Here is a 20,571-nt window from a genome sequence, read left to right on the forward strand (position 1 = left end):
TTGTATTACAGCTCTCTTTTATCTTCTATTTTTTTTTGTTGCTGTTGTGTAGAATTAACTACAGATTATTACATTCACATTTAATTTCATAAAGAAGGTAAATTAAACTTTTTAAAAATGAAATTGAATTACACGAATCAACTTTTAATTTCTTTTATTAGAATGTAATTTTAATTCGTTAAATTATTTTTCAAGTACACTATTAATCAAAAAAAAAAAAACGTGCAGATTTAAAATATTTATTTCTAAAAAGCATCAATAGATAAAGACATATGCATTACATAATTTATTAGCAAAAAATCGCCAGAGTTTTATTTTATACATTCAATATGAACTTCATTTTTTTATACAATAACCATCAAATAGAAAGTCCATTTCTTGAAATATTTTAAGTAATTACTGCATGGTTTTTGAGCTCTCTGCTTTAACAATTCACTGTTGGAGATCCAGAAGATTATCAGGCATCTGTATTATATATAAGTTTTCTTTTATATATTCTTGCAGGTAGGATTATATTTCCTAGGACTTATAGTTTTGAAAGTAGTTTGTATACGCTCAACATTTTCATTTGTTTGTACGAAAATGACTAATGTCTTTTCTTTTGCATATGCTATGATTTTTAAAAGAACTACAACTGTAGTTATTTTTAATCATTCAACTGCAATGCGCCGGCCATTTTCTACGAATTTCTTACACCAACTGCAAACTGTTTATGAAGCGGTGGCTCTTTGTTGAATTTACAACGAAATTCATGCTGGACTGCAATAATCGATTCATTCTTTGTGATCTACAACACTCAAAGAAATTTTTCCCGAGGCGTCTAAATGTTTCGTATACAAACAAAAGCGCTGCTTATACCGGTGTTATCCGAATGCATAAAATGGAACTTTAAACTTTTCTCTATCCAATAATATACCAGACATGTCTTTATCTGTTGCAGTTCTTTAAAAATAAATATTTTAAATCTGCTACTTCTTTTGGAATAACTCTGTAAACTGTTATGAATATTCTATTTATTTTTAACAAAAGATTCTCTTTCGTCAAAATAAATTACAAGACTTTTTTTAAAAAAAAAAAATTATTTAATGTGTTGCTAAGAAATCGGACGGGATCATAGATTTCTGTATAAACCATTCTCAAAAACATACACTTCAAATCGTGAGCTATTATTAACTAATTCTAAGTAGGAAAAAAATCTGAAGATTATAATGTGTGAAAATAGTAAACTTTTATAAAATAATTATTAATGAAAATTATCTTGATTCTTTGTTGATTATAATTAAAAACAATTTCGTAAAACAGTATTGAATCGTGCTGTAGTAACGAAATGCATTGGAATTTCTGACTAAATTTTAAAATTCCAAATTATTCTAAAAGAAGATTTTTTTTTGTAGATTTGTAAACGTTGCTTTATGTTAAAAAAGTAAATTTGTTAGAATAAGTGCTTAAAATTGCATATTTTACACACGTCTACATTGCGCAAGTATTAGGTCTACATTTGCACAGTAAGCTGATATAAACATTTGAAAGTAAAGTAGTTCTAAATCTGTTTAGATTTTATTTTACTAGATTGTACTTCTAAAATTCAAAATGCTTTACTCCACAATATGAATTAAAAACATCATTTACAGATCATTTGAAATGTGTGAAACTAACTAATATTGATAAAATTTTAAAAATACTCCCAAGAAAAGAAACTCACACTTTTGTAAATTGTAATTTATTACAACATCTTCTTCATTTTCAGAGTTTATTAAAATTTTACACCCGTAATATCTGTATGGTTAACTAGAAAAGATGTGTTCTGCACATTTCTGCACTGGAGAATAAGATATTTAGTGTGTTCAGCTTAAATTAGAATATCATAGAAAGCATTAACATACTTCGGAATTCCACCGAGTGTGGGTGGTTGCATTATACAAGATGGATCGGAAACTCTAATTATTTCAAGTGCACCAATTAATGTTTCAAACATAAGTTCTATGTACATTTCTATATATGACATATTAGGGTTTTCATAACGCATAACTCCAAAAACTGCAGACAAATTCCTAATAAATTCTCTTAAGTCGAAAGTGTCAGGCGACTGACCTTTGGCTTGCATGACACCTTGAATCAAGTTTGGTATTCTTGTATTGCCTTTATTGACAATTTGTCTGAATATATTTTCGAAATTTGGTAGATATTGGAAGAGGTTCTGGTTATTTGGCAATCCTGGGAATCCTAGTCCAATATTGTATGGGTTTTGTTGATTATATGCTGCTGCATTAGGTGCTGGAGTTACTGTTTGAGGACTAAAGTATCCTGGAGTTGTTCCTCCTGGTGAAGGTGGGCCAACGAATGAAGAACCAGGACCGGGTAAGGGTGCATTTGCAGTTGCGGGGTGATCAGGTAGCACTATTTTTGTAACTTGGTGGTCAGGGCCTGTTACTGCTCCAGGTGTATTTCCTGGCTTTCCTGGTTCTACATAAATAGGTCGTCCTTCAGGTCCTGGAACAGTACCGGGAGTTGATCCTCCTCCTGGTGGAAGAATAATTTGAGATATTTTATGATCTGGTCCGGTTATCGCTCCTGGAGTAGTACCTGGCATAGCAGGAAGTATTTCAATAGGCAGGCCACCTGGCTGTGGAATAACTTGCGGCGGAGAAACAGGTGCGATGGGCTTTGGAGTTTGACCAGGTTTCATTGGAGCATTATCTGGACCAAATGGTTGTCCTGGTTGCTGTGGTACACCTCCAGGTCCCATTGGTTGTCCAGGTTGCTGTGGAACACCTCCTGGTCTCATTGGCTGTCCTGGTTGCTGTGGAGCACCGCCTGGTCCCATAGGTTGCCCTGGTTGCTGAGGAGCCCCGCCTGGTACCGTTGGCTGACCTGGTTGTTGCGGAACGCCTCCTGGAGTTGTTTGTAGCCCTGGTTGTTGTGGAACACCTCCAGGTCCCATTGGTTGTCCAGATTGCTGTGGAACACCTCCTGGTCCCATTGGTTGTCCTGGTGTTTGTGGAGCACCGCCTGGTCCCAAAGGCTGTCCTGGTTGTTGCGGAACACCTCCTGGGGTTGTTTGTTGTCCTGGTTGTTGTGGAATACCTCCTGGTCCCATTGGCTGCCCTGGTTGTTGTGGTACGCCGCCTGGTCCCATTGGTTGTCCTGGTTGTTGTGGAGCACCTCCTGGTCCCATTGGTTGGCCTGGTTGCTGTGGAACACCTGGTCCCATTTGTTGAGGAGTACTTCGTGGGCTAGTGGGCAAGATAATCTTTGACACTTGACCATATGGGTCAGTTATTGCCCCTGGTGTTGTGCCCGGTTTAGCCGGTTCAACCTGGACTGGTTTTCCGCCTGGTCCTGGAAGAGTTCCTGGAGTCGATCCACCACCTGGTGGAAGGATAACTTGTGATGGTTTCTGATCTGGTCCCGTAACTACACCTGGTGTAGTGCCAGGTTGCGCGGGCTTAACTTGTATTGGTTGACTACCAGGTTGTGGAATCATTTGCGTGGTTTGACCTGGTCCTAGTGGTTGACCTGGTTGTTGAGGAACACCTCCTGGTCCCATTGGTTGAGGAGCGTTTCCTGGGCCAGTGGGCAAGATAATCTTTGACACTTGGCCATATGGGTCTGTTATCGCCCCTGGAGTTGTGCCCGGTTTGGCCGGTTCAACCTGGACTGGTTTTCCGCCTGGTCCTTGAAGAGTACCTGGAGTCGATCCACCACCTGGTGGAAGGATAACTTGCGATGGTTTCTGATCTGGTCCCGTAACTACACCTGGTGTAGTGCCAGGTTGCGCGGGCTTAACTTGTATTGGTTGACTACCAGGTTGTGGAATCATTTGGGTGGTTTGACCTGGTCCTAGTGGTTGGCCTGGTTGTTGAGGAACACCTCCTGGTCCCATTGGTTGAGGAGCGTTTCCTGGGCCAGTGGGCAAGATAATCTTTGACACGTGACCATATGGGTCTGTTATTGCGCCTGGTGTTGTGCCCGGTTTGGCCGGTTCAACCTGGACTGGTTTTCCGCCTGGTCCTGGGAGAGTGCCTGGAGTTGATCCACCTCCTGGTGGAAGGATAACTTGCGATGGTTTCTGATCTGGTCCCGTAACTACGCCTGGTGTAGTGCCAGGTTGCGCGGGCTTAATTTGTATTGGTTGACTTCCAGGTTGTGGAATCATTTGCGTGGTTTGACCTGGTCCTAGTGGTTGGCCTGGTTGTTGAGGAACACCTCCTGGTCCCATTGGTTGAGGAGCGTTTCCTGGGCCAGTGGGCAAGATAATCTTTGACACTTGACCATATGGATCTGTTATCGCCCCTGGAGTAGTGCCTGGTTTGGCCGGTTCAACCTGGACTGGTTTTCCGCCTGGTCCTGGAAGAGTACCTGGAGTCGATCCACCACCTGGTGGAAGGATAACTTGCGATGGTTTCTGATCTGGTCCTGTAACTACACCTGGTGTAGTGCCAGGTTTCGCGGGCTTAACTTGTATTGGTTGACTACCAGGTTGTGGAATCATTTGCGTGGTTTGACCTGGTCCTAGTGGTTGACCTGGTTGTTGAGGAACACCTCCTGGTCCCATTGGTTGAGGGGCGTTTCCTGGACCAGTTGGCAAGATAATCTTTGACACGTGACCATATGGGTCTGTTATTGCGCCTGGTGTTGTGCCCGGTTTGGCCGGTTCAACCTGGACTGGTTTTCCGCCTGGTCCTGGGAGAGTGCCTGGAGTTGATCCACCTCCTGGTGGAAGGATAACTTGCGATGGTTTCTGATCTGGTCCCGTAACTACGCCTGGTGTAGTGCCAGGTTGCGCGGGCTTAATTTGTATTGGTTGACTTCCAGGTTGTGGAATCATTTGCGTGGTTTGACCTGGTCCTAGTGGTTGGCCTGGTTGTTGAGGAACACCTCCTGGTCCCATTGGTTGAGGAGCGTTTCCTGGGCCAGTGGGCAAGATAATCTTTGACACTTGACCATATGGGTCTGTTATCGCCCCTGGTGTTGTGCCCGGTTTGGCCGGTTCAACCTGGACTGGTTTCCCACCTGGTCCTGGAAGAGTTCCTGGAGTCGATCCACCACCTGGTGGAAGGATAACTTGCGATGGTTTCTGATCTGGTCCCGTAACTACACCTGGTGTAGTGCCAGGTTGCGCGGGCTTAACTTGTATCGGTTGACTACCAGGCTGTGGAATCTTTTGCGTGGTTTGAACTGGTCCCATTGGTTGTCCTGGTTGTTGTGGAGCACCTCCTGGAGTTTTTTGCTGCCCTGGTTGTTGTGGAACACCTCCTGGTCCCATTGGTTGTCCTGGTTGTTGTGGAACACCTCCAGGTCCCATTGGTTGTCCTGGTTGTTGTGGAGCACCTCCTGGTCCCATTGGTTTACCTGGTTGCTGTGGAATACCTCCTGGTCCCATTGGTTGACCTGGTTGCTGTGGACCGCTTGCTGGTGTTGTTTGTTGTCCTGGTTGCTGTGGAACACTACCGGGACGCATGGGTTGTCCTGGTTCTTGTGGATTACCTCCTGGTCCCATTGGTTCTCCTGGTTGCTGTGGAGAACCGCCTGGTCCAATTGGGGATCCCGGCTTCTGTGGAGCCCCTCCTGGTGCCATTGATTGTCCTGGTTGCTGTGGTGCGCCGCCTGGAGTTGTTCGTTGTTCTGGTTGCTGTGGAACACCTCCTGGTCCCATTGGTTGGCCTGGTTGTTGTGGAAAACCTCCTGGTCCCATTGGTTGTCCTGGCTGCTGTGGAGCGCCGCCTGGAGTTGTTCGTTGTCCTGGCTGCTGTGGAACACCTCCTGGTCCCATTTGTTGTCCTGGCTGTTGTGGAACCCCTCCTGGTGTTGTTGGTCGTCCTGGTTGCTGTGGAACACCTCCTGGTGTCATTGGCTGTCCTGGTTGCTGTGGAGATCCGCCTGGTCCCATGGGTTGTCCTGGTTGTTGTGGAACCCCTCCTGGTCCCATTGGTTGTCCTGGCTGCTGTGGAGCGCCGCCTGGAGTTGTTCGTTGTCCTGCCTGCTGTGGAACACCTCCTGGTCCCATTTGTTGGCCTGGCTGTTGTGGAACCCCTCCTGGTGTTGTTTGTCGTCCTGGTTGCTGTGGAACACCTCCTGGTGTCATTGGCTGTCCTGGTTGCTGTGGAGATCCGCCTGGTCCCATGGGTTGTCCTGGTTGTTGTGGAAACCCTCCTGGTCCCATTGGTTGTCCTGGCTGCTGTGGAGCGCCGCCTGGAGTTGTTCGTTGTCCTGGTTGCTGTGGGACACCTCCTGGTCCCATTGGTTGGCTTGGTTGTTGTGGAACACTTCCTGGAGTTGTTTGTCGTCCTGGTTGCTGTGGAACACCTCCTGGTCCCATTGGCTGTCCTGGTTGCTGTGGAGAACCGCCTTGTCCCATGGGTTGACCTGGTTGTTGTGGAACACCTCCTGGTCCCATTGGTTGGCCTGGTTGTGTCGGAACACCTCCAGGTTGCGGTGGGGTAGTTCCTGTTGGACTTTGTGGGCCACTTACTGGAGCATTTGGTAAAGGTGTAGGAGGAGGTAATGGTCCAATATTCTGAGAAGATCCAGGTGGATTTTGTCCAGTTGCTTTGCTACCACTTGAAGGTTGTCCTTTAGGTGCTCCGAATGGTTTGGTTCCAGTTTCTGGGTTACCTTGTTGAGCGGATGGCATATTTATAGGTGATGGTGTGCTCATTGGAGTAGGACCGGGTACTGAAGGATTATAGTTTGGAGCATTTCCTGGAGCTGGAGTCTGTGATGGTTTCATAGGCCTTGGACCATGTGTAATGTGAGGAAGTACCAATCTATGTACATTATTATCTGGACCGGTTATTGCTCCAGGTGTAGTTCCCGGTTCAGCTGGCTCAACATTTATTGGTTGCCCGTCTGGTCCAGGAATATTACCAGGCGTTGAGGCTCCTCCTGGTGGTAAAACTACAGTAGATATTTTACGGTCAGGTCCAGTTATGGCACCCGGAGTGGTTCCAGGTTGTGACGGAACAACTTTTATGGGTTGGCCGCCAGGCTGTGGTATAAATGCTGTCGTGTACTCTGGTGCATTGGGTCGTTGTGGTCCATACATTGGACCTGGTGTAGGTTGAGGAAGTATTAATTTATGCACTTGCTTATCTTGACCTGTTATTGCTCCTGGTGTTGTGCCAGGTTTGGCTGGCTCAACCTGGATTGGTTTTCCGCCTGGTCCTGGAATAGTTCCTGGAGTTGATTCTCCTCCTAGTGGAAGATAAACTTCAGATGGTTTCTGATCTGGTCCTGTGACTACACCTGGTGTAGTACCAGGTTGTGCAGGCTTAACTTGTATTGGTTGACCACCAGGCTGTGGAATCATTTGCGTGGTTTGACCTGGTCCTAGTGGTTGACCTGGTTGTTGAGGAACACCTCCTGGTCCCATTGGTTGCGGGGCGTTTCCTGGGCCTGTAGGCAAGATAATCTTTGACACGTGACCGTATGGGTCTGTTATTGCACCTGGTGTTGTGCCCGGTTTGGCCGGTTCAACTTGGACTGGTTTTCCGCCTGGTCCTGGGAGAGTGCCTGGAGTTGATCCACCTCCTGGTGGAAGAATAACTTGCGATGGTTTCTGATCTGGTCCCGTAACTACGCCTGGTGTAGTGCCAGGTTGAGCGGGCTTAACTTGTATTGGTTGACTACCAGGTTGTGGAATCATTTGCGTGGTTTGACCTGGTCCTAGTGGTTGACCTGGTTGTTGAGGAACACCTCCTGGTCCCATTGGTTGAGGGGCGTTTCCTGGGCCCGTGGGCAAGATAATCTTTGACACGTGACCGTATGGGTCTGTTATTGCACCTGGTGTTGTGCCCGGTTTGGCCGGTTCAACCTGGACTGGTTTTCCGCCTGGTCCTGGGAGAGTGCCTGGAGTTGATCCACCTCCTGGTGGAAGAATAACTTGCGATGGTTTCTGATCTGGTCCCGTAACTACGCCTGGTGTAGTGCCAGGTTGCGCGGGCTTAACTTGTATTGGTTGACTACCAGGTTGTGGAATCATTTGCGTGGTTTGACCTGGTCCTAGTAGTTGACCTGGTTGTTGAGGAACACCTCCTGGTCCCATTGGTTGAGGGGCGTTTCCTGGGCCCGTGGGCAAGATAATCTTTGACACGTGACCGTATGGGTCTGTTATTGCACCTGGTGTTGTGCCCGGTTTGGCCGGTTCAACCTGGACTGGTTTTCCGCCTGGTCCTGGGAGAGTGCCTGGAGTTGATCCACCTCCTGGTGGAAGAATAACTTGCGATGGTTTCTGATCTGGTCCCGTAACTACGCCTGGTGTAGTGCCAGGTTGCGCGGGCTTAACTTGTATTGGTTGACTACCAGGTTGTGGAATCATTTGCGTGGTTTGACCTGGTCCTAGTGGTTGACCTGGTTGTTGAGGAACACCTCCTGGTCCCATTGGTTGAGGGGCGTTTCCTGGGCCCGTGGGCAAGATAATCTTTGACACGTGACCGTATGGGTCTGTTATTGCACCTGGTGTTGTGCCCGGTTTGGCCGGTTCAACCTGGACTGGTTTTCCGCCTGGTCCTGGGAGAGTGCCTGGAGTTGATCCACCTCCTGGGGGAAGAATAACTTGCGATGGTTTCTGATCTGGTCCCGTAACTACGCCTGGTGTAGTGCCAGGTTGCGCGGGCTTAACTTGTATTGGTTGACTACCAGGTTGTGGAATCATTTGCGTGGTTTGAACTGGTCCTAGTGGTTGACCTGGTTGTTGAGGAACACCTCCTGGTCCCATTGGTTGAGGGGCGTTTCCTGGGCCCGTGGGCAAGATAATCTTTGACACGTGACCGTATGGGTCTGTTATTGCACCTGGTGTTGTGCCCGGTTTGGCCGGTTCAACCTGGACTGGTTTTCCGCCTGGTCCTGGGAGAGTGCCTGGAGTTGATCCACCTCCTGGTGGAAGAATAACTTGCGATGGTTTTTGATCTGGTCCCGTAACTACGCCTGGTGTAGTGCCAGGTTGCGCGGGCTTAACTTGTATCGGTTGACTACCAGGTTGTGGAATCATTTGCGTGGTTTGACCTGGTCCTAGTGGTTGACCTGGTTGTTGAGGAACACCTCCTGGTCCCATTGGTTGAGGGGCGTTTCCTGGGCCCGTGGGCAAGATAATCTTTGACACGTGACCGTATGGGTCTGTTATTGCACCTGGTGTTGTGCCCGGTTTGGCCGGTTCAACCTGGACTGGTTTTCCGCCTGGTCCTGGGAGAGTGCCTGGAGTTGATCCACCTCCTGGGGGAAGAATAACTTGCGATGGTTTCTGATCTGGTCCCGTAACTACGCCTGGTGTAGTGCCAGGTTGCGCGGGCTTAACTTGTATTGGTTGACTACCAGGTTGTGGAATCATTTGCGTGGTTTGAACTGGTCCTAGTGGTTGACCTGGTTGTTGAGGAACACCTCCTGGTCCCATTGGTTGAGGGGCGTTTCCTGGGCCCGTGGGCAAGATAATCTTTGACACGTGACCGTATGGGTCTGTTATTGCACCTGGTGTTGTGCCCGGTTTGGCCGGTTCAACCTGGACTGGTTTTCCGCCTGGTCCTGGGAGAGTGCCTGGAGTTGATCCACCTCCTGGTGGAAGAATAACTTGCGATGGTTTCTGATCTGGTCCCGTAACTACGCCTGGTGTAGTGCCAGGTTGCGCGGGCTTAACTTGTATTGGTTGACTACCAGGTTGTGGAATCATTTGCGTGGTTTGACCTGGTCCTAGTGGTTGACCTGGTTGTTGAGGAACACCTCCTGGTCCCATTGGTTGAGGGGCGTTTCCTGGGCCCGTGGGCAAGATAATCTTTGACACGTGACCGTATGGGTCTGTTATTGCACCTGGTGTTGTGCCCGGTTTGGCCGGTTCAACCTGGACTGGTTTTCCGCCTGGTTCTGGGAGAGTGCCTGGAGTTGATCCACCTCCTGGTGGAAGAATAACTTGCGATGGTTTCTGATCTGGTCCCGTAACTACGCCTGGTGTAGTGCCAGGTTGCGCGGGCTTAACTTGTATTGGTTGACTACCAGGTTGTGGAATCATTTGCGTGGTTTGACCTGGTCCTAGTGGTTGACCTGGTTGTTGAGGAACACCTCCTGGTCCCATTGGTTGAGGGGTGTTTCCTGGGCCCGTGGGCAAGATAATCTTTGACACGTGACCGTATGGGTCTGTTATTGCACCTGGTGTTGTGCCCGGTTTGGCCGGTTCAACCTGGACTGGTTTTCCGCTTGGTCCTGGGAAAGTGCCTGGAGTTGATCCACCTCCTGGGGGAAGAATAACTTGCGATGGTTTCTGATCTGGTCCCGTAACTACGCCTGGTGTAGTGCCAGGTTGCGCGGGCTTAACTTGTATTGGTTGACTACCAGGTTGTGGAATCATTTGCGTGGTTTGAACTGGTCCTAGTGGTTGACCTGGTTGTTGAGGAACACCTCCTGGTCCCATTGGTTGAGGGGCGTTTCCTGGGCCCGTGGGCAAGATAATCTTTGACACGTGACCGTATGGGTCTGTTATTGCACCTGGTGTTGTGCCCGGTTTGGCCGGTTCAACCTGGACTGGTTTTTCGCCTGGTCCTGGGAGAGTGCCTGGAGTTGATCCACCTCCTGGTGGAAGAATAACTTGCGATGGTTTTTGATCTGGTCCCGTAACTACGCCTGGTGTAGTGCCAGGTTGCGCGGGCTTAACTTGTATCGGTTGACTACCAGGTTGTGGAATCATTTGCGTGGTTTGACCTGGTCCTAGTGGTTGACCTGGTTGTTGAGGAACACCTCCTGGTCCCACTGGTTGAGGAACGTTTCCTGGGCCCGTGGGCAAGATAATCTTTGACACGTGACCGTATGGGTCTGTTATTGCACCTGGTGTTGTGCCCGGTTTGGCCGGTTCAACCTGGACTGGTTTTCCGCCTGGTCCTGGGAGAGTGCCTGGAGTTGATCCACCTCCTGGGGGAAGAATAACTTGCGATGGTTTCTGATCTGGTCCCGTAACTACGCCTGGTGTAGTGCCAGGTTGCGCGGGCTTAACTTGTATTGGTTGACTACCAGGTTGTGGAATCATTTGCGTGGTTTGAACTGGTCCTAGTGGTTGACCTGGTTGTTGAGGAACACCTCCTGGTCCCATTGGTTGAGGGGCATTTCCTGGGCCCGTGGGCAAGATAATCTTTGACACGTGACCGTATGGGTCTGTTATTGCACCTGGTGTTGTGCCCGTTTTGGCCGGTTCAACCTGGACTGGTTTTCCGTCTGGTCCTGGGAGAGTGCCTGGAGTTGATCCACCTCCTGGTGGAAGAATAACTTGCGATGGTTTCTGATCTGGTCCCGTAACTACGCCTGGTGTAGTGCCAGGTTGCGCGGGCTTAACTTGTATTGGTTGACTACCAGGTTGTGGAATCATTTGCGTGGTTTGACCTGGTCCTAGTGGTTGACCTGGTTGTTGAGGAACACCTCCTGGTCCCATTGGTTGAGGGGTGTTTCCTGGGCCCGTGGGCAAGATAATCTTTGACACGTGACCGTATGGGTCTGTTATTGCACCTGGTGTTGTGCCCGGTTTGGCCGGTTCAACCTGGACTGGTTTTCCGCCTGGTCCCGGGAGAGTGCCTGGAGTTGATCCACCTCCTGGTGGAAGAATGACTTGCGATGGTTTCTGATCTGGTCCCGTAACTACGCCTGGTGTAGTGCCAGGTTGCGCGGGCTTAACTTGTATTGGTTGACTACCAGGTTGTGGAATCATTTGCGTGGTTTGACCTGGTCCTAGTGGTTGACCTGGTTGTTGAGGAACACCTCCTGGTCCCATTGGTTGAGGGGCGTTTCCTGGGCCCGTGGGCAAGATAATCTTTGACACGTGACCGTATGGGTCTGTTATTGCACCTGGTGTTGTGCCCGGTTTGGCCGGTTCAACCTGGACTGGTTTTCCGCCTGGTCCTGGGAGAGTGCCTGGAGTTGATCCACCTCCTGGTGGAAGAATAACTTGCGATGGTTTCTGATCTGGTCCCGTAACTACGCCTGGTGTAGTGCCAGGTTGCGCGGGCTTAACTTGTATTGGTTGACTACCAGGTTGTGGAATCATTTGCGTGGTTTGACCTGGTCCTAGTGGTTGACCTGGTTGTTGAGGAACACCTCCTGGTCCCATTGGTTGAGGGGCGTTTCCTGGGCCCGTGGGCAAGATAATCTTTGACACGTGACCGTATGGGTCTGTTATTGCACCTGGTGTTGTGCCCGGTTTGGCCGGTTCAACCTGGACTGGTTTTCCGCCTGGTCCTGGAAGAGTGCCTGGAGTTGATCCACCTCCTGGTGGAATAATAACTTGCGATGGTTTCTGATCTGGTCCCGTAACTACGCCTGGTGTAGTGCCAGGTTGCGCGGGCTTAACTTGTATTGGTTGACTCCCAGGTTGTGGAATCATTTGCGTGGTTTGACCTGGTCCTAGTGGTTGACCTGGTTGTTGAGGAACACCTCCTGGTCCCATTGGTTGCGGGGCGTTTCCTGGGCCCGTGGGCAATATAATCTTTGACACGTGACCGTATGGGTCTGTTATTGCACCTGGTGTTGTGCCCGGTTTGGCCGGTTCAACCTGGACTGGTTTTCCGCCTGGTCCCGGGAGAGTGCCTGGAGTTGATCCACCTCCTGGTGGAAGAATGACTTGCGATGGTTTCTGATCTGGTCCCGTAACTACGCCTGGTGTAGTGCCAGGTTGCGCGGGCTTAACTTGTATTGGTTGACTACCAGGTTGTGGAATCATTTGCGTGGTTTGACCTGGTCCTAGTGGTTGACCTGGTTGTTGAGGAACACCTCCTGGTCCCATTGGTTGAGGGGCGTTTCCTGGGCCCGTGGGCAAGATAATCTTTGACACGTGACCGTATGGGTCTGTTATTGCACCTGGTGTTGTGCCCGGTTTGGCCGGTTCAACCTGGACTGGTTTTCCGCCTGGTCCTGGGAGAGTGCCTGGAGTTGATCCACCTCCTGGTGGAAGAATAACTTGCGATGGTTTCTGATCTGGTCCCGTAACTACGCCTGGTGTAGTGCCAGGTTGCGCGGGCTTAACTTGTATTGGTTGACTCCCAGGTTGTGGAATCATTTGCGTGGTTTGACCTGGTCCTAGTGGTTGACCTGGTTGTTGAGGAACACCTCCTGGTCCCATTGGTTGAGGGGCGTTTCCTGGGCCCGTGGGCAAGATAATCTTTGACACGTGACCATATGGGTCTGTTATTGCACCTGGTGTTGTGCCCGGTTTGGCCGGTTCAACCTGGACTGGTTTTCCGCCTGGTCCTGGGAGAGTGCCTGGAGTTGATCCACCTCCTGGGGGAAGAATAACTTGCGATGGTTTCTGATCTGGTCCCGTAACTACGCCTGGTGTAGTGCCAGTTTGCGCGGGCTTAACTTGTATTGGTTGACTACCAGGTTGTGGAATCATTTGCGTGGTTTGACCTGGTCCTAGTGGTTGACCTGGTTGCTGTGGAATATCTCCTGGTCCCATTGGTTGCCCTGGTTGCTGTGGAACACCTCCTGGTCCCATTGGTTGCCCTGGTTGCTGTGGAACACCTCCTGGTCCCATTGGTTGCCCGGGTTGCTGTGGAACACCTCCTGGTCCCATTGGTTTTCCTGGTGTCTGTGGAGTTGTTTGTTGCCCTGGTTGTTGAGGAACACCTCCAGGTCCCAAGGGTTGTCCTGGTGTTTGTGGAACACCTTCTGGTCCCATTGGCTGACTTGGTTGTTGTGGAACACCTTCTGGTTGCTGTGGAGTTTTTCCTGTTGGACTTTGTGGGCCACTTATTGGTGCATTTGGTGAAGGTGTAGAACTAGGTAAAGGACCAATATTCTGAGAAGATCCAGGTGGATTTTGTCCAGTTGCTTTGCTGCCAGTTGAAGGTTTTCCATCAGGGGCTCCAAATGGATTGGTTCCAGTTTGTGGGTTGCCTTGTTGAGCGGATGGCTTATTAACAGGAGATGGTGTGCTCATTGGAGAAGGACCTGGTTCCTCTGGGCCTCCTGCTGGAGTTGTTTGTTGTCCTGGTTGCTGTGGAGCACCCCCTGGTCCCATAGGTTGTCCTGGTTGCTGTGGAACCCCTCCTGGTCCCATTGGTTGCCCTGGTTGCTTTGGAACACCCCCTGGTCCCATTGGTTGTCCTGGTTGCTGTGGAACACCTAGTGGAGTTGTTTGTTGCCCTGGTGTTTGAGGAACACCTCCTGGTCCCATTGGTTGAGGGGCGTTTCCTGGGCCAGTTGGCAAGATAATCTTTGACACGTGACCGTATGGGTCTGTTATTGCACCTGGTGTTGTGCCCGGTTTGGCCGGTTCAACCTGGACTGGTTTTCCGCCTGGTCCCGGGAGAGTGCCTGGAGTTGATCCACCTCCTGGTGGAAGAATGACTTGCGATGGTTTCTGATCTGGTCCCGTAACTACGCCTGGTGTAGTGCCAGGTTGCGCGGGCTTAACTTGTATTGGTTGACTACCAGGTTGTGGAATCATTTGCGTGGTTTGACCTGGTCCTAGTGGTTGACCTGGTTGTTGAGGAACACCTCCTGGTCCCATTGGTTGAGGGGCGTTTCCTGGGCCCGTGGGCAAGATAATCTTTGACACGTGACCGTATGGGTCTGTTATTGCACCTGGTGTTGTGCCCGGTTTGGCCGGTTCAACCTGGACTGGTTTTCCGCCTGGTCCTGGGAGAGTGCCTGGAGTTGATCCACCTCCTGGTGGAACGATAACTTGCGATGGTTTCTGATCTGGTCCCGTAACTACGCCTGGTGTAGTGCCAGGTTGCGCTGGCTTAACTTGTATTGGTTGACTACCAGGTTGTGGAATCATTTGCGTGGTTTGACCTGGTCCTAGTGGTTGACCTGGTTGTTGAGGAACACCTCCTGGTCCCATTGGTTGCGGGGCGTTTCCTGGGCCCGTGGGCAATATAATCTTTGACACGTGACCGTATGGGTCTGTTATTGCACCTGGTGTTGTGCCCGGTTTGGCCGGTTCAACCTGGACTGGTTTTCCGCCTGGTCCTGGGAGAGTGCCTGGAGTTGATCCACCTCCTGGTGGAAGAATAACTTGCGATGGTTTCTGATCTGGTCCCGTAACTACGCCTGGTGTAGTGCCAGGTTGCGCGGGCTTAACTTGTATTGGTTGACTACCAGGTTGTGGAATCATTTGCGTGGTTTGACCTGGTCCTAGTGGTTGACCTGGTTGTTGAGGAACACCTCCTGGTCCCATTGGTTGAGGGGCGTTTCCTGGGCCCGTGGGCAAGATAATCTTTGACACGTGACCGTATGGGTCTGTTATTGCACCTGGTGTTGTGCCCGGTTTGGCCGGTTCAACCTGGACTGGTTTTCCGCCTGGTCCTGGGAGAGTGCCTGGAGTTGATCCACCTCCTGGTGGAAGAATAACTTGCGATGGTTTCTGATCTGGTCCCGTAACTACGCCTGGTGTAGTGCCAGGTTGCGCGGGCTTAACTTGTATTGGTTGACTCCCAGGTTGTGGAATCATTTGCGTGGTTTGACCTGGTCCTAGTGGTTGACCTGGTTGTTGAGGAACACCTCCTGGTCCCATTGGTTGAGGGGCGTTTCCTGGGCCCGTGGGCAAGATAATCTTTGACACGTGACCGTATGGGTCTGTTATTGCACCTGGTGTTGTGCCCGGTTTGGCCGGTTCAACCTGGACTGGTTTTCCGCCTGGTCCTGGGAGAGTGCCTGGAGTTGTACCACCTCCTGGTGGAAGAATAACTTGCGATGGTTTCTGATCTGGTCCCGTAACTACGCCTGGTGTAGTGCCAGGTTGCGCGGGCTTAACTTGTATTGGTTGACTACCAGGTTGTGGAATCATTTGCGTGGTTTGACCTGGTCCTAGTGGTTGACCTGGTTGTTGAGGAACACCTCTTGGTCCCATTGGTTGCGGGGCGTTTCCTGGGCCCGTGGGCAATATAATCTTTGACACGTGACCGTATGGGTCTGTTATTGCACCTGGTGTTGTGCCCGGTTTGGCCGGTTCAACCTGGACTGGTTTTCCGCCTGGTCCCGGGAGAGTGCCTGGAGTTGATCCACCTCCTGGTGGAAGAATGACTTGCGATGGTTTCTGATCTGGTCCCGTAACTACGCCTGGTGTAGTGCCAGGTTGCGCGGGCTTAACTTGTATTGGTTGACTACCAGGTTGTGGAATCATTTGCGTGGTTTGACCTGGTCCTAGTGGTTGACCTGGTTGTTGAGGAACACCTCCTGGTCCCATTGGTTGAGGGGCGTTTCCTGGGCCCGTGGGCAAGATAATCTTTGACACGTGACCGTATGGGTCTGTTATTGCACCTGGTGTTGTGCCCGGTTTGGCCGGTTCAACCTGGACTGGTTTTCCGCCTGGTCCTGGGAGAGTGCCTGGAGTTGATCCACCTCCTGGTGGAAGAATAACTTGCGATGGTTTCTGATCTGGTCCCGTAACTATGCCTGGTGTAGTGCCAGGTTGCGCGGGCTTAACTTGTATTGGTTGACTACCAGGTTGTGGAATCATTTGCGTGGTTTGACCTGGTCCTAGTGGTTGACCTGGTTGTTGAGGAACACCTCCTGGTCCCATTGGTTGCGGGGCGTTTCCTGGGCCCGTGGGCAATATAATCTTTGACACGTGACCGTATGGGTCTGTTATTGCACCTGGTGTTGTGCCCGGTTTGGCCGGTTCAACCTGGACTGGTTTTCCGCCTGGTCCCGGGAGAGTGCCTGGAGTTGATCCACCTCCTGGTGGAAGAATGACTTGCGATGGTTTCTGATCTGGTCCCGTAACTACGCCTGGTGTAGTGCCAGGTTGCGCGGGCTTAACTTGTATTGGTTGACTACCAGGTTGTGGAATCATTTGCGTGGTTTGACCTGGTCCTAGTGGTTGACCTGGTTGTTGAGGAACACCTCCTGGTCCCATTGGTTGAGGGGCGTTTCCTGGGCCCGTGGGCAAGATAATCTTTGACACGTGACCGTATGGGTCTGTTATTGCACCTGGTGTTGTGCCCGGTTTGGCCGGTTCAACCTGGACTGGTTTTCCGCCTGGTCCTGGGAGAGTGCCTGGAGTTGATCCACCTCCTGGTGGAAGAATAACTTGCGATGGTTTCTGATCTGGTCCCGTAACTACGCCTGGTGTAGTGCCAGGTTGCGCGGGCTTAACTTGTATTGGTTGACTACCAGGTTGTGGAATCATTTGCGTGGTTTGACCTGGTCCTAGTGGTTGACCTGGTTGTTGAGGAACACCTCCTGGTCCCATTGGTTGAGGGGCGTTTCCTGGGCCCGTGGGCAAGATAATCTTTGACACGTGACCGTATGGGTCTGTTATTGCACCTGGTGTTGTGCCCGGTTTGGCCGGTTCAACCTGGACTGGTTTTCCGCCTGGTCCTGGAAGAGTGCCTGGAGTTGATCCACCTCCTGGTGGAAGGATAACTTGTGATGGTTTCTGGTCTGGTCCCGTAACTACACCTGGTGTAGTGCCAGGTTTCGCAGGCTTTACTTGTATTGGTTGACTACCAGGTTGTGGAATCATTTGTGTGGTTTGACCTTGTGACAGTGGTTTGCTAGGAGCTCCTGTCTTTCCAGCATTGGTGCTGGGCAGTATTATCTTTGATACCTGATGATCTGGGCCTGTTACAGCTCCTGGTGTTTGACCAGGTTTAGCTGGCTGAACTTCAATTGGTTTCCCGCCTGGTCCTGGAAGGGTTCCTGGCGTTGATTTTCCTCCAGGTGGTAAAATGACTTTAGTTGGTTTGTTAAATGGTCCTGTGACAACACCAGGTGTTGTACCAGGTTTTGATGGCTGAACTTTTATGGGCTCTCCGCCAGGCTGTGGAATTTTTTGGGTTGTTGCTGGAGTTGGATTTATACCTTGCTGTTCTGGGGTTGGTGCTGTGCCTGCTTTCATTGGTTGAGAGCCAGGTAATCCTGGGCCTGGGGTTGGTGCTGGACCTGCAGGTGTTGGCTGAGATCCTGGTCCGAATGGTCTTTTACTAACAAAGAAATATTTTAATATTTATTTGATTTTCTATAATTAGTGTGATTTTCTTTGATTTTAATAAATATATTTATTTATAAAAGCCTCTTTATTAACCTAAATTCCAAAATTTTATCGAAATATATTTTGTAATAAGACATTTGTTTATATTTTATAATACTAATGTTAACATTTTGTAATAGAGGTCTTTCAAAATTTTTACCTTTTTAAAAGCTTTTTCTAATATTGAAGCAACTATCATGTAATTAAAGAATATTTTGTTCCACAGAAGCATTCTGCTTTTTAATATTTTTAAAACAAATTCTTTTAGTATTCCATAATGAATCTTAAATCTTGGGAAAAAATTTCTCATTTTAAAATTAAAAAATATTTTTGCAATCGATGCAAATTAAAATAATTAATTTTATTTATGAAATTCGATTGAACATTAATTGTCATTATTATGTAGTTTGGAAATACATTTTATTGTAACTGGAATTATATTTTCTTGAAAGAATTGAATGTCCTGTATTTTCTGTTCAATGAATAAGAATTTTCGTGAATACTCTTTAAGATTGAGATGAAAGCATCGAGTTGTGGTCATTATCGTTATTGGTTCAATTTACTCTATAGAATTTTTTTAATGTATTTATTTTTTTCTTTCAAAGTTTCTCGAAAGATTATCACAAAATATTATTTTGCTGCCCTAGAAAATGTAAATTAATCTGTTTATTAATATTTTATTTTCTTAATTAAATTTTTTAATGAATTTAAATTAGAAGTTTCAAATGAATAAAATTTTAAAAAATGTGTTTTCAAGATATATATAAAAAAAAAACTAAACTCAGTAGTACGACAGCCGAAGGCCTAGAGTGCCCTTATCTGCTTTCTTGACCGAGGGCCTGTGATACGAGGCATATGTCCCGGTTAGGTGGTCAGTCTAAAGTGGAACCCCTAGTGTTTAGTTCCCAAGGATGTTTGGTCCTCAGTTTATCGTCCCACTGAAGGGATGAAAGGCTGAGTTGACCTTGCCCAGCCAGAGGATCGAACCTCGGCCCTCGTTGGGAGCGCGAAGTGCTACCACAACGCCACCGGGCTGCTTTTTAAAATATTATTTAACTACTTTAAAAACTATTTAAATAAAACTACGTTACATATTGTCACTACTAAGCAGTTATGTATGATATTTAATGTTGTTACCTTACCGAAGTTAAATTTGTTTATAGAAGTTAATTGAATCGATAATATTTAAATACCATGCTGAAATTAACCGAATTTATTAAAAAAAATTTATTTGCAGAGAATTTTAGCTAATGGCTGCTTTTTTATGATGATTAAGTTTAATTACAAAAAATTAGTTAAAATTCACAATTTTATGAAATTTTAGGAAAGTGGGAAAGTGAAACTATTGACATTGTTTTATTATATATATATTTCTGGATCTAATCGTGAAAAATTAATATGATAGCGCATTTTCTTCTTTTGAAAGCGTAATTTTTATTTCAGGATTTAAAATATATATATATTTTTCAAGCTGAAGTTTCTACTATTCATTTTGCTGAAAAACATTCATTTTGTGCTCTAAGGCGTTTAAGAGAGTATAGACTTTTTAATGAAAAAAAAAAAAATCTTAAAACTAAATGTTTATGTATGAAGAGAACAGCATTCGTGTGCTATTAAAAGTAAGCATATTTTTAATTTTTCTTTCAATGATGATTTTTCCTTAATCAAATTTATAAACTCCCAAAATATCTGAATTTTTGCAGAAACTTTATAAAAATAAGTCGCAAAAAGTTTGACACACTAGAAATAAACTTGAATATCCATTTTAGATTTTTTTTTGAATGTGGAAACTTGAATTTAAAGGAACAAACCTTGAAAAGATAAGAAAATATAAAATAACTTTTAAAAGATATTTTATATAATTCCGTTCTAATGTGTATTTATGTTAAATTTTATGAACTTTTTTTAAAAGTAATTTAGGATAAAGCTTCAGAGTTTATAGCCTCTTTAACAGGATTTAAAATTTTGTAATAAAATAGTAACTACTCATTGTATATAAAGCAGAAGGGAAGATTTTTAAGAATTATATTTTCTAAGAAATAGCCAGCTCAACGAAATCACTTCACATGAAATAAAGTAAAAGACAGATTTTCAGAAAGAGACTGAGTTTTAAGAAGCACATTTTCAAAACGAATATGCTGCTCAAAGGTATTTAAGAATGATGTTTCCGAAGCAAATAAATTTCCCAATAATAACATTTCACATAAAATAAAGTATAAGGACAGATTAAAAAAAGGGGGAGTTTTTTAAAGAAATATATTATAAAAACAAATAAAAATACTCAATTTAATCACTTCATCTATACTTATAATAAAGCTCAATGTGTGTGTGTGTGGGTGTTGGCGCTCTACAGGCCAGACCGTTTGACATACAGCTACCAAATTTGGTACATGTATACCTTGGAGGTTGGGAATGTGCACCTGGGGTTTCTTTTTTCGAATTTTTAATTAGAATTTTAATTATTAATTAAAAACTAACTTTCCCGCCAAAAAAATCTTCCATTTTCCCCACCGCCAACTTTTCCGCCAAAAAAATCTTCCATTATCCCCAGCGCCAAACGAGAAAGGCCTCAGTTTTTTTTTTCTCCCAACAGTAATGAGGCTAGGGTTAAAATTTTTCGGCGGATT

General features: G+C 47.3%; 1 protein-coding gene across 1 annotated transcript in view; it reads right to left on the bottom strand.

Moving 5' to 3' along the window:
- Window positions 1–225: 225 nt before the first annotated feature.
- Window positions 226–20,571, bottom strand: part of LOC129965639 (uncharacterized) — a 51,129-nt gene continuing 30,783 nt past the window's right edge. The window contains exon 2 of the mRNA XM_056079713.1: window positions 226–17,897. Within this exon, the coding sequence (XP_055935688.1) occupies window positions 1,850–17,897 (16,048 nt within the window). The 3' untranslated portion in view covers window positions 226–1,849. The remainder of the gene's footprint in view (window positions 17,898–20,571) is intronic.

Source organism: Argiope bruennichi, chromosome 4, assembly GCF_947563725.1.
Source record: "Argiope bruennichi chromosome 4, qqArgBrue1.1, whole genome shotgun sequence".
In the NCBI taxonomy this organism is placed as follows: domain Eukaryota; kingdom Metazoa; phylum Arthropoda; class Arachnida; order Araneae; family Araneidae; genus Argiope; species Argiope bruennichi.